Raw genomic sequence first — 12,578 nt, forward strand, 5'->3', positions numbered from 1 at the left:
TCAGGGCAGCTCTGAACAGATCTGGGTGTAAGTGTCCCAATAAGGACAATGAATCCATGCTTCTCTCTCTCTCTCTCTCTCTCTCTCTCTCTCTCTCTCTCTCTCTCTCTCTCTCTCTCTCTCACTCTCTCTCTCTCTCTCTCTCCACACACACACACCCTTTCTCTGAGCCAGAAGCACTTCAAACTATACCTTCAACTAAACGGCAGTTTAAGCACCTGTTAGGTGTAAACCACTGTATGGATGGCATGTGAAGAAGTGGAAGTCTGGTCACACCCTCTCTAGAAGTTTATGACCCAGTAGTCAAGGGAAAATATAAACACATAAAAGGTTAGGGGAAGTTATATAAAGATCAGTGGTTCAGAGAATAAGTCCCGAACCAATAGTTTCCCACTCCTCTTAAATGGGACATCAGAGAGTTCCATTTCCATATAATGATGGTCTTGATATCCTCTCGATGGAGAAAATATATAAATTCAGTGGCTTCAGAGAATTCTCTACAGTATTCTGATAATCACAATACCTGTAGATGTACCAATGCCTGTATATGCAAAGGGCGCATTATCTGCTCAGTATTTTGTGTACAGATCCCTTGCAGTGCTTCAGAAGCTCTCACTCCAAACCTGCAGCCTGCAGGTTAAGAGCCACTATCTTACCATAATTCAGAGGAGAAAAAGGCCTTTGTTTCTAGGAAACAGAAAAAAAAAAAGCAACCACAGATATTTGAGTGGGAGAGAGGGGCATTCTATCCAGGCAGAGAGCATGAGGGGAAGTTTGGAGATAGTAATACACAAGTTATTTGTATAATTAAAGTGTAGCTACTATGCACCAGGCACTTCTCACATGGGTATCATGTCCTTTCTATATAGATGAGGAACCTGAAGCCCAGAATTACTGATTTGCCAAGAGCCAGCCAGCTAGTAAATGACATATCTGCCTTCCCCACTCAGATTTGCTCCACTCCAAAGACACTATACGCTCTCCACGACCAGCCTCTCAAGTACAAAATGATGAGGCCATTAAGACTCCAGCAGGAGAATAATATAGATGAGAGGAGGTGATTCGTGGTAAAATACCCTGGGCCTGTGCTGTGCAGGTCCTTGAATGTTAGACAAAAAGATTGGGCAGTGAAAATCCATAATCTATTCTTGAGCCATAGCATGTTCTTGAGCAGGAGCAGTGGGTGAACATTAATCTGATAAGAAGGTAACGGAGTTGGATAATGGAGTAGGTGGGAGTGATGTTTTAGACTTAGGAAAGAGGTCATTTAGAAGCCAGATCTGATGTGAAAAGGACTTCAGTAAGGGTGGAAGTTATAGGAAGGGAAAGAAAAGAATGGGTTTATGAGATTTAAAAAGTTATAGAAGTTGGTGACTGATTAGATAAAAGGGGGAGGCAAGTCACCAAACCAGTTGTTCTGTTTCTGTTTTAGGATCCCCATCTCACCAGCGGGGGGGAAAAGGCCAAAGAGAGAAACATGAGGAACATTTTTGACTTACACAGAAATTTATCTGGAGGATTTTCAGACTCTGAGACTCATCTCACCCCAACAATTTTAAACTGACCAACCCGGATCTGTGATACTCAGACCCCTTCTCTATTCCTGCTGGGCCCAACACAGGAAGCCCTTTAAAGTTCCTGTTGAAGTTGATCTGCTAAAGCTAGTGAGATTCTCCATGCTGGTGACTAAACCTGAGCCTGGAGACTGCACAGAAGGGCAATGGATTGAAGCCAACTTGTTTCCATTTATTCCATCTTCCATGGTCTGAAGGTGCCCCCCCCCAAGTTCACATGTTAAAGTCCTAACTCCCAAAGTGAAGGTATTAGGAGATGGGGTCTTGGGGGAGTCATGGGTAGGTTTCATGAGGACAGAAGCTTTGTGAAGAGGATTGGTGGATAGCCCCAAGGGAGCTCTTTGCCCCTTTGCCCACCACCATGTCGGGACACAGAATTCACCATGTATGAAACAGCAACCCTCACTAAGACACCAAATTTACTGGCACCTTGGTCATAAAACTCCCAGCCTCCAAAACCATGAGAAATAAATTTCTGTTGTTTGTCAGCCATCTAACTTAAGATATTTTGCTATAGCTGCCTGAACAGACTGACGCCTTCCCTGGGCTCTGCTTAGGTTTTTGTTTTTTTTTTTTTTTTTGGTGCCAGGGATCGAACTCAGGTCCTTGCACTTGCGCAGCAGGCGGCGAAACCACTGAGCTAAATCCCTGGCCCTCTGCTTAGCTTTTGTTGTGAGGCAGAACATGACACAATGTAACCAGGACTCAGAGGACTGGTAAATTGGATTGAATGATGAAGGAAGTGTAATCATCTGAAGAGGCCAGAAGGTTGTCAACTTGCTGAATGCAATCTGCAAGGTAGAAAACAAAGCCCCTCCCCTGAAGACAAAGGTATAGCTGGAGCCAGAAATGATGTCACAAACACTGCTGAGGTCCAGGCCTCAGCTTTCCTCCCTGCCCCTTTCTGTCTCCTTATTGCCACACAATCTCCCCAACCAGCTGGTTCCTGCACACCTGCACACCCGAGTATATAACAGGCAGGGCATGATCAGACCTCATCCGGGCACTCTTAAGTAACAGAAGTGGTGGGGAAGGGGAAATTAATCAGTAAGGGAGCTCAATACTAGGATCCATGGTGCTGGGAAGAGGTTGCAGGCTGTAGCTCCGGAAGAAAGGATGGAGCCAGCAAGGGAAGGAAGGGAGATAAAAATGGAAAAAGGGAATTGTTCTTGTCACTGGCTTTGTCTTAACCCACCCTCACTACCCCTCAGGGCTTCCCTCACCCTCAGGTTCTCTGGCACTTCCAGCTGACCATGGCATCAGAAGCGGAAAAAACGTTCCATCGATTTGTTGCCTTCGGGGACACAGCAAGCAGTGGCACTGAGATGAACAACAAGAACTTCACCAAGCTGTGTAAAGACTGTAACATCATGGACGGCAAGATGGTCACCTCCAATTCTGTGGACATCGTGTTTAGCAAAGTGAAGTAAGACATCTCAGGTGGGTGTGGGACCAGCAGAGGTTCCTGTACAGAGGGTCCGAAGTGGGCCTACCAAGCACCCATGGGTGCCTGGCTGGTGCTGCCCTCTGGCCTCAAGACTTTCCATGATACAACAGATGAGGCCAAGTCAGAGGAAGGGAACGGTCTGACCTTGGAAGCTCATGGGTTCATGATTCAAATTCCTGTGTTTCTTAATGACCAGGGCCAAGAATGCCCGAACCATCACATTTCAGCAATTCCAAGAAGCAGTGAAGGAACTGGGCCAGATGCGGTTCAAAGGGACAAACCCAGAGGAAGCCTTGGCAGAAATTTTTAAACTCATGGAGGGCAAGGAACCAGCTACCACTGGTGTTACTGTGAGTGCCACTCTTCATCCCTGCTCTCGACCACACTTGTCCAAGTCCCTGTGGCTCCAGTCTGCCCCTCCTCCTCCACTGTGCAAACCCTGCCAACAGTGTAACTTCAGGCGACGGGGCAGAAGGCCTACAGTGCACTGGTACCAGAGCAGACTGTGGAGACCGCATAGTCCTCCAGGAGGGAGGAAACTGTAGCCCCAGGTGCACAGCAGTTTGGGGAAGGAGTGCTGGGCTAAACCCCTAGCTGCAGTGTAGCTATTTTAATAGTAGTATTTAGACTCATTCCCATCTCCAGTGTCTGACCCAGGTGTCCAGGGCTTGGTGAGTTTGGGGTGACATCAACATCAAAGACTTGGTACCTAATCCCCAGTCCTTTTCTGCTCTTCTTTAAATTTAATCTAGGACCTCCTGCCTCTCACCCACCCTCTTTCTTAATTGCCCCTTGTACAAAAAGGTCTTTCTACTCTGCGCATTGGGTTTGGGTCGGCCCCTCACAGGTGGACGGCTCTTGCCAGATCTCCTGCCCTCTGCTGCATCCAGGCCCCCTGGGAAGCAGCCCTAGGCTGAGGCAGAAAAGAGCTCAGGGCACTTGCTCTGAGGGCCTAAACCCGTCTTTGGGGAAGGGCTAAGGGCTTGACCCGCTCCTCTGGCTTGCAGAAACCAACGACAGCAGGCGCAGTAGACTGCTTGACAGACATCAGTAAGTATATAGGCAGCCACAAGGAGCACTTTGACAAGAGTGGCAAGGGCAAGGGCATCGCAGGACAGGAAGAGAAGGCCAACAACTCGGGCTATGTGAGTGGCTACAAGGTGCTGGGACTTACGATGAGAAGAGCAGCAAGTAGACAGGAGCCTCATCTTAGTCCCCTGACCCTGCATCTTTGTCACCAGGGACACGAGGAGACAATAAACATCTGTGTGTGGAGCAAATAATGAGCTTGGTTTAATGGGGGGAGGGGATTGGCTCATTGGTGGAAGGGGAAGAAGAGAAAGCCAGAAAAGTCAGACATATACCCTTTACCTTGCTTAGCCTCATGTTTACCGGCCAAAGTTAGCATTTCCCTAAGAACACATCTGAGGAATATATTTGGAGGTAAGAGATGAAGCAGATGTGGAGGCAAGTCAACCTCGGTGGTGCATGCTTATAATCCCAGCATTCAGGAGGCTGAGGAAGGAGGATCCCCTTGAGTTCCATGGCAGCCTGGGCTACATAGTGAGTTCAAAGCTAGCCTGAACTACATACTGAGACCTTGTCTCTAAAAAAACAAATCTGCCTCCCAAAAGAGAATAATGATTTCTTTTTCTTTTCTTTTTTTTTTTTGAGTGCTGGAGTTATAGGTGCGCACCACCATGCCCAGAAGCAATTTCTGATTTCTGATTTGATGACTCAGATATTACATATTAGACACTTTCCTGTCCCTTGAACCATCCACATCTGTTACAATTCAAGTTTTATTGTGGAAGAAGTAGAAGGCAGGTTGGGCCGCCTGACTCCTATAACACATTTGTTCTAGAGCTGGGGTAGGGAGAATACATTTTCAATACCCAGCCCAGAAGTGAGTTTTACCCACCCCATGTCCATTATGCTATCCATGGAACAGAAGACTTTGTGACTGCTGAGGGCAGCCCAGGGAGATAGCTAGAGATGGGTGGCCACCAGGATTTCCAGAACAGCAATAAAGAATTAAACCAGGCATGGTGGTGCACGCCTGTAATCCCAGCACTCCGGAGGTTGAGGCTGGAGGATCGCTGTGAGTTTGAGGCCAGCCCGGGCTACATAGTGAATTCAAGGCCAGTTTGAACCACATAGAGAGACCCTGTCTCAAAAAACCAAAATAAATAAATAAATAAAATTTTTAAAAGGAATTAGATCAGAACTAAATTGAGTCAAATGTATTTTTAACTTTTTATTTTGAAATGATTACAGACTCACAAGAATTGTTAAAAAAAAAAAAAAATAGTACAGAGATCTCAAACTTCCCCCAGTTTGCCCTAATGGTTCTACGTTCTGTTGCTGTTGTTGTTGTTGTTGTTGTTGTTGTTGTCGTCTTGTTTTGTCTTTGTTTTTTGAGACAGGGTGATACAAGATCTGGCTAAGTTGCTAAATTGCCCAGGAAATTTCAGTCTTTGTGCCTCATCCTCCTAGAGTCCTGGGACTACAGGCAGGCACCAGTATACTTGGCACAGTGATTCTATTTTCACTTATGATTTTAGTATCTGTGCTGCCAAAGCGAGCACCAGATATGGTTTTTAAACATTACTTGAGTGGGGGATGGGGACATAGCTCAATGGTAGAGCACTTGCCTAGCAAATGGGACACTTTGGGTTTGATCCCCAGCACCACCAAAAATTTTTTACATGACTAGAGCTGGGCCTGCCTCACCCACTGCTTTGTCAATGGCAGACTTTGAAGTTTGGACAATTTGGGGAGGAGCTTCTGGAAGGAAAGGGATGCAGGAACCTTGAGGGAAATGGGTAAGAGACAATAACGTGAAATTCCAGTTGGCCGAGGTGAGAGGGATGGAAGGAAGAGACCAGAAAAAGAAAGTAGGGTGCCCAAGCAGTTGCAAGTGTGGATGAGAGACAACACTGGCTTCACGGTGGGAGGTGGAGGAAATGACAGGTTACATGAAGAGGGAATCAGTGATCCCACAGAGAGGCTAGAGACTGAGGGAGCTGTGGAGAAAGGAGGCTAAGGTGGGAGGGCCTAAGGCTCTCAGGAAGGTACTGAGATACTGCTGTGTGGGTTTGTGAGTGGAGGGAGTTAGAAGGGAAATGGAAAGACGGAGATGGGAAGCATGGGGGGTGGGACTGGAGCCTGTTGCTATGGTGTGAGCTGGGGCCCTGGGCCTCCATCCAGGAGTCAGGATCTGGCCCAGTGCTGGGACAGGCACTGCCAAGTGGACACAGCCAGCTTCTTGGGTGGGTTTTACTGTCGCTGGGAAAGGGAGGTTGGGGGTGGAGTAGTGAGGAGGTGGTAAACAAACTGGAAAGGACATAGGAGATACTACAGCTTTCCACTGTGATCATTTTCCTGGGCATTTTCCTACCTGCCTGGTCTCTGGGCCATGCCTGCCATGGAAGTCAGGGTAGGAAGGCTTATTACAGGAATCAGAGTTTCAGACATAGGAAGGAGGTAGGGATGGTTCGGGAATTAAATTCCCTAAATGAGGCTGATGATACCTATTGGGCTACCTTTATACCTGCGGGAGCAGACCAGATAGACCCTTTGTCTGGTTACACTGGTGGTGTAGGAACAGCCAGTGGATGGATGCTTAGGGTCCAGGGTGCAGGTTGTGAGCCAAAAGAAGTCCCGAGTAAGTGTGCAGTATTCATTGTAGACATCACAGAAGTAGTCAGTATAGTTGCAGAATTTCTGGATGTCTTTCCAGGGGGCATGTAGCACATAATGGACCTTTGGGCAAAACCAGTTTTGCCTTCTGCCCCTCACATAGGCCATAAAGCCATTGCAGTAGCCCTGGAAACCCTCTGCGAAGGTAACCTTGGGATAGTCGATGTGTAAGTTATGGAAGTTTTGAGCTTCAGGATGCACCTTGATGTTCACCACCGGAGCTGGCCCTAGAACAAGCTGAAGGAAAAGGAGCTGGGCCACAGCTGGTGCCATTCCTCCTGCTGGCAGAGTTAAGGTGGTTGGAGTTAGGGTGGACCTAGGGTGGCTGTACGCCCCTCCTAGAGCCTCCAGCACTGTTCAACCTTCCCCATGTGCCTTCCTTACTCTCTAAGAGCTGGCTGGTCACTCAGACCTCATCCTTCAAATCCTTATACCCCAGAGAGAGAAGGTACTTGCCCAAAGCCACCCAAATTGATCAGCCACCCACAGCCATCCCCATCCCCTGGTCCACTGCAGGGTTTTAATCTCACCCAATCTGTAAACTGCAGCACTTGCGGAATAAGAAATCCAGCTGGTCCTCAGGTGAGAGACAATTCCCAGTTATCTACCCCACACCCTTTCTAGTTTTAAAAAAAAAAACGCATAAAGGCTAGAAGGAGCAGGCTGAGCTGATGATTCGCAGACAGCTCTAGAAGCTCTGGAAGGCCTGGAGCTGAAGACAGGTAGGTGGGGGCAGGGATGCTTCTTACCTGTGACCAAGGACAGCCTAGCGTTGAGTTGCACTAAAGATTTCTGGGTGAAGACCAGTCTTGGAGGAAGAAGTATCCCCTGAGTTTGAGCAGCCCCTGGGCTGAGGGGGTTGGATGGGTGGGAGGAAAGAGACATTGCTGTCTGGCCTTCTCCTCTTTGGTGTCTTTAGAACACTTAGTTCCAATTTCCTTGCCAGAAATCCCTAAGTCCCTGGGCTTTCTTTGATGTTTGCTCTGGCCCATCAGCCCTGCTCCCACAGCAAGGTGGGAAGAAAAGCGCTGTCATGTTTCAGAGGAACTAAGTGTTTCTTATTCCTGACCCTCAGAGAAGAGAGGTTCCACCACTCACAGGAGCTCAGGAGGCTGTGTGTGCATGGGGGCCTCCCATCAAAGTGCCAGGCTGAGGCCAGGCATGGTGACACACACCTGTGATCCCAGCACTAACGAGCCAAAGGCAGAAAGATTGCTCAGAGTTCGAGGACAGTGTGGGCTACATAATGAGTTCAAAGCCTGCCTGAACTACATAGCCAGACCTTGTCTCGAAAACACTTTTTTGAAAAAGTGCCAGGCTGAGAATCAAGGACCTCAAAGGTCCCTGTTTACAATCCTGCTCCTGTCACATCAACACCTGTCACCTGTGATACAGGCCCTGTCAGTCTGTGCATATTGACTCTGAAGCCTCTAACTTAGCAGTTAAGTCCACTGCATAACCTAGACATGAGGCGACATGACCTCAAGCCCAAGCCAGGCCTAATCAGACTCCCACTGTTAGCTAGTCTTTGGGTAATTTGTCATGCTGGGGAGAGAGCCAGGCTCCTGGTTCTCTTGCCTCAACTATCAACTATCCACCCCTTCAGCAGAGCCAAAGAGCTAGCTCCCAGAGCTGCCAGCCCTAGTCCTTGACCTCCATAAGCCTTGCAGCCCTGTCTTGTGTCGAGATGCTGTCCACATTTTGGGCTGCTGCTTAGGAGAACCTTTTTACCCCCACCAGCGGGACAGGGAGTCCAAAGGCTGTAGGAACACTGGGTGCTCCAGGGGGCTGCAGGGAGACACACTGGAGCTCCCTTTATGGCCCCTCATTCACAGCACCCCTAGACTGGCCCTTTCGGACAGCACAAGCTAGAATCTAAAAATGAATCCATCCTCCTCACAACTTCTCCCCCTGTGTTGTAGTTTCTTCAGTGTTACAGTTTAGATCTAGAATAACCCCCCTAAACTCTCACATGTTCAGAGGTGGGGTATTGGAAAGGTGTTTGAGTCATGAGATCATTGTCCTGGCTGGTGGAGTCATTTATAGCTGAGTTGATAGGTAAGTGCGCTGTAAGAAGGTGGGGCCTGGTTGGAGGTGGGTCACAGTGGGTGGGTTATGTCTCAGAGGGTTCTATCCCCATTCTTTTTTTTTTTGGTACAGTACCGGGGATCGAACTTGGGTCCTTGCACTTGTGCAGCAGGCGATGATGAAACCACTGAGCTAAATCCCCAGCCCTCGATCCCCATTCTTGTCCGAGGCTCCTCTCTTTTTTCTCTACTTCCTGGCTGCCCCGAGTGAGCAGCTTTCCTCCACTGTACCCCTCCACCATGCTGTTTCTGCCTTGGAAACAGCTGACCAGGGTCTGAATCCTCCCAAATCATGAGCAAACTAAACCTCTCCTCCTTTAAGTTGTGGGTGTTGGGTGGATGTCATGTCCTAGTGACGAGAAAGTGGACAAATACACTCATTTACAGGTACAAGAAATCTGAGAGTGGTCCTAAGCTCTTCCATCCCCTTGACCCCCATACTAAGAGTCAGGATCGCACGGTGGATAAGATTCAGGCTTTCGAGTGAAACAGACCAGAAACTCAGTCCTGACTCTGTAGCTTCCATGCTGTGGGCCATCATCTAAGTTCACTAAGCCGATATACACTTCCGTTTCTTTGTCCTCTCAGGAGAAGTGTTTTATGCATCATGGCAGGATCACATTCATTAAGGTAGGTACCAAGAGCTCTTAGCCCAGTGCCTGGTCTACGGTGAGTACTCAATATGAGTATGAGTCCATCAGCCATGAAGCCCTGACAGTCTTCACCAAAGCTTTGTCCAGATCCATCCCTCTCATTCCTGTTTCTTCTGCTCAGGCTCTCCTCTCTCCTGGATACCATACACTCTCCAACTCCAGGAAGGCTCAGTACAAATAGAACTGCCAGATGTAGTCTCTTCTTTGGTCTAACACTCTGCAGCAGCCCCCAGCCCACCCTTGTGCCCTTGCCCTGATGTCCCCTCTACCAGGAACGTTGCTGCCACCCCCTCTCCCTCTCAGCCCATCAGTCCTGCAGGTCCCATTTCAGAAATCTGTGCTTGGAATGACCTCCCCTGGGAACTGTGCACAGCCAAGCAAGGGAAGATAAAGCCCGTGCAAGCAGGTGGCTCCTCTGTGTCATTCAGGCTGCTCAACAACACAACACCAAGTGGCAGCCATGCAGACTGGTTCATGCCCGAACCAAGCTGACTCAGGTCTTTTGAGGAAGCCAGCCATAAAGGCTGTGGCCCCAGCCTGGAATCCTGCCACCTTGACCTTCAAGTCTGCCACTTCCCTGAGAAGAGAAAGAGGCTTTCTGTGCCTCTTGGTCTTCCTCTTTCTTCATTCTCTGCCCACACATTACCACTCTGCAGCTACCAGCCCTTACCTTTGCCTGCGGGATTACAGAAACTGAAGGGCACATGGTAGAAGAAAGAGTTCAGGATTTAATACTGAATGACCTGCTGCCCTCCTGTTTCGTCTTCTGTCAGATGGGAAAGTACCTTCCTTACCTCATAAGACTGCAAGAATAAAATCAGACAGCAAATGTGAAAGAGCTTTTTAATCATGAAATAATATGTAAGTGGATAACTAACTGGACACAGGCTCCTAAGTTCTACATTAACTCACTTTTGACATTTGCAAAGCCACATTTATTCTCTAAGCAACCCTGGTGATAGCACCCCCAAGCCCAACCTCATCCTTGCTCCACCCATCCGGAGCTCTTTCTCACTTATGGCCTAAAATTCATCTCCATGAAGATTTGATTACTTGGAGATAACTTTTAAAATTAGCCAGATATTATCTGAAAGACACTTCGAAAAACGTTGTGGATTATATCTATAATTCTGTAGGACAGTCATACATAAAAACACATGCTACAAAGTCATGAGCACAGGTCCAGGAGTGGTGCTGAGTGGGGCCAGAGTGATAGACCTTTGGGTTCCCAACTACAGTTCTGGAGGTCTGGCCTCTACAATTCTGTCCTCGAAGTGCTGCTATATAGAATTGCTTCATCCATTCTGATATCCTGCTCATGGCTTGATATGCTCCCTAAGCCCAGGATTTGTGGACTTGCTCTCCATTGCTCTGGACTTTACATATACAAGAACCACCCTAAAGATGAAGAAACTAAGTTCTGGAGGGATGGTAGCTTGCCCCAGGTTGTATGTCAAATTCAGTGGTTCTTGACTGGGGATAATTTCGTAATGTCTGGAAAATATTTAGGGTGCCATAACTGGAAGTTGCTACTGCCACAAGGCCAGGGATATTGCTAAAAACCTGGATTGTGCAAGACAGCCCCCCTGACAAAGAACTGTCCAGAGTAAGATGTAAATAATTCTGAGACTGAGAAGCCCTGATCTCATTAATGAGATAGTCAAATTTCCTTACAAGAGCAGACTGACTTATATCTCATGTTTTTGTTTTATTGTAGTACTGGGAATTCGTGTGCAGGGTCTCCATATGCAGGGCAAGCTTTCTACCCCCTGATCCATATCCCCATCCCTTTTTTTATTTGTTTTTATTTTGAGACAGGATCTTGGTAAATTCCCCAAACTGGCCTCAAACTTGCATCCTTCTGCCTCGGCCTCCCATTAGCTGGTATTACAGGCATGAACTACCATGCTGGTTTACTTTATGTATTTGAAAGCTTTGGAAAACATATGAAACCTGGAAATGTTTTTTGGGTTATTTGTTTTTTATTTTATTTATTTACTTTTGGTACCAGGGATCGAACTCAGGACCTTATGCTTGCCAGGCAGGCACAGTGCCACTGAGCTAAATCCCTGGCCCTTTTGTTTGCTTTAAAATTTAATTTAATTTAATTTAATTTTATCTCATTCCCCCATTCCCCTCTCCCCTCAAGTCTCCTCCCCTCCCTATGTACAAAAGCTTTTTGGAAATGGTTTTTGTTAAACAGAGTTTTATTGTAATGGTGCTGGTTCTTTTACAGTCAAAAGGAGTGCCAGTAGTTCAACACTGAAATGATAACTTTGATTTATTTTTCTTATAAAGAGGACCCTCTGAGATGGGCACACCTGTAATCCCAGTACTCCAGGAGGCTGAGGCAGGGCCATCACAAATTCAAGCAATCTTGGCAATTTAGCAACTTAATGAGACCCTGTCTCAAAATAAAAAATAAAAGGGTTGGGGCTCTTCAGGAAAGGCCCTGAATTCAATCTCCAGTAGCTCCCCCCGCCAAAAGAAGACCCACTGCCTGTAAACCTCAATACATTTTATCCCTCCTTCTCCAGCAGTAAGCATTTGTAGAACATTAGCTACACAACAAGTGAGGGGTGAGTCCTTGTAATTCCAGGGAACTCCCAAGATTCTGCCCAGAGTACACTCCACATGATTTCACTGACATTTCTTTTGGCCCTGTCCAACTCAAGTGGCTCGAACAGTAGACCTGGTCACAGACGGTTCCTGGGTTCTCCTTAAACCCAAGGGATGGCTGAAGCCATCCAAGGCTTCTTGTTCAATTCCACTTCTGTGTGAGGTACAAAAGGACTGTGACCGAGGCTTCTAGCCTTCTAGGAGTTGACCGTCTAAGCTGGAGGGAAACAATAAATATATATGAAAAAATAATCAATGGTTCAAAGCAGAAAATAATACTTCCAGAAGACAGTAAATGCTGTAGAAAGATCTGTCTGAATTGAGAAAATCAGGGAAAATTTCCCAGAGGAGAAGGGTGGTCATCCTGGGGCCTTGGGATGAGTCTCTTGCGGCAGGTAGGAGTTAAGTGGAGATAAAGAGGATTACGAAAGCCTGTTTAAGAGAAGGGAGAAAACCAGTCTGGCAGTTTTTGAGGTACTAAATAGGATAAAAGTCA

General features: G+C 47.3%; 3 protein-coding genes across 3 annotated transcripts in view; 1 reads left to right on the forward strand and 2 right to left on the reverse strand.

The window, feature by feature from the left end:
• Positions 1-568: 568 nt before the first annotated feature.
• On the forward strand, positions 569-4,304 carry Tppp2 (tubulin polymerization promoting protein family member 2). The gene is given in 5 exon segments (XM_087197141.1): positions 569-2,621; positions 2,786-3,000; positions 3,218-3,371; positions 4,029-4,179; positions 4,182-4,304. Coding segments are annotated over 4 exon segments (513 nt in total). The 5' UTR covers positions 569-2,621; positions 2,786-2,827; the 3' UTR covers positions 4,217-4,304.
• Positions 4,305-5,686: 1,382 nt separating this feature from the next.
• Rnase13 (ribonuclease A family member 13 (inactive)) lies at positions 5,687-7,340 on the reverse strand. The gene has a single exon (XM_021244571.2). The coding sequence runs from the start codon at positions 6,994-6,996 to the stop codon at positions 6,535-6,537; it is 462 nt and encodes a 153-aa protein (XP_021100230.1). The 5' UTR covers positions 6,997-7,340; the 3' UTR covers positions 5,687-6,534.
• Positions 7,341-10,292: 2,952 nt separating this feature from the next.
• LOC106007800 (uncharacterized) overlaps positions 10,293-12,578 on the reverse strand; it is a 41,642-nt gene continuing 39,356 nt past the window's right edge. The window contains exon 7 of the transcript XR_015445784.1: positions 10,293-12,299. The gene's annotated coding sequence lies outside the window, so the exon portion shown is untranslated. The remainder of the gene's footprint in view (positions 12,300-12,578) is intronic.

This window comes from Heterocephalus glaber, unplaced genomic scaffold, assembly GCF_053883595.1.
Source record: "Heterocephalus glaber isolate CG9 unplaced genomic scaffold, H.glaber_assembly_v1.0 deba00001662, whole genome shotgun sequence".
Classification (NCBI taxonomy): Eukaryota; Metazoa; Chordata; class Mammalia; order Rodentia; family Bathyergidae; genus Heterocephalus; species Heterocephalus glaber.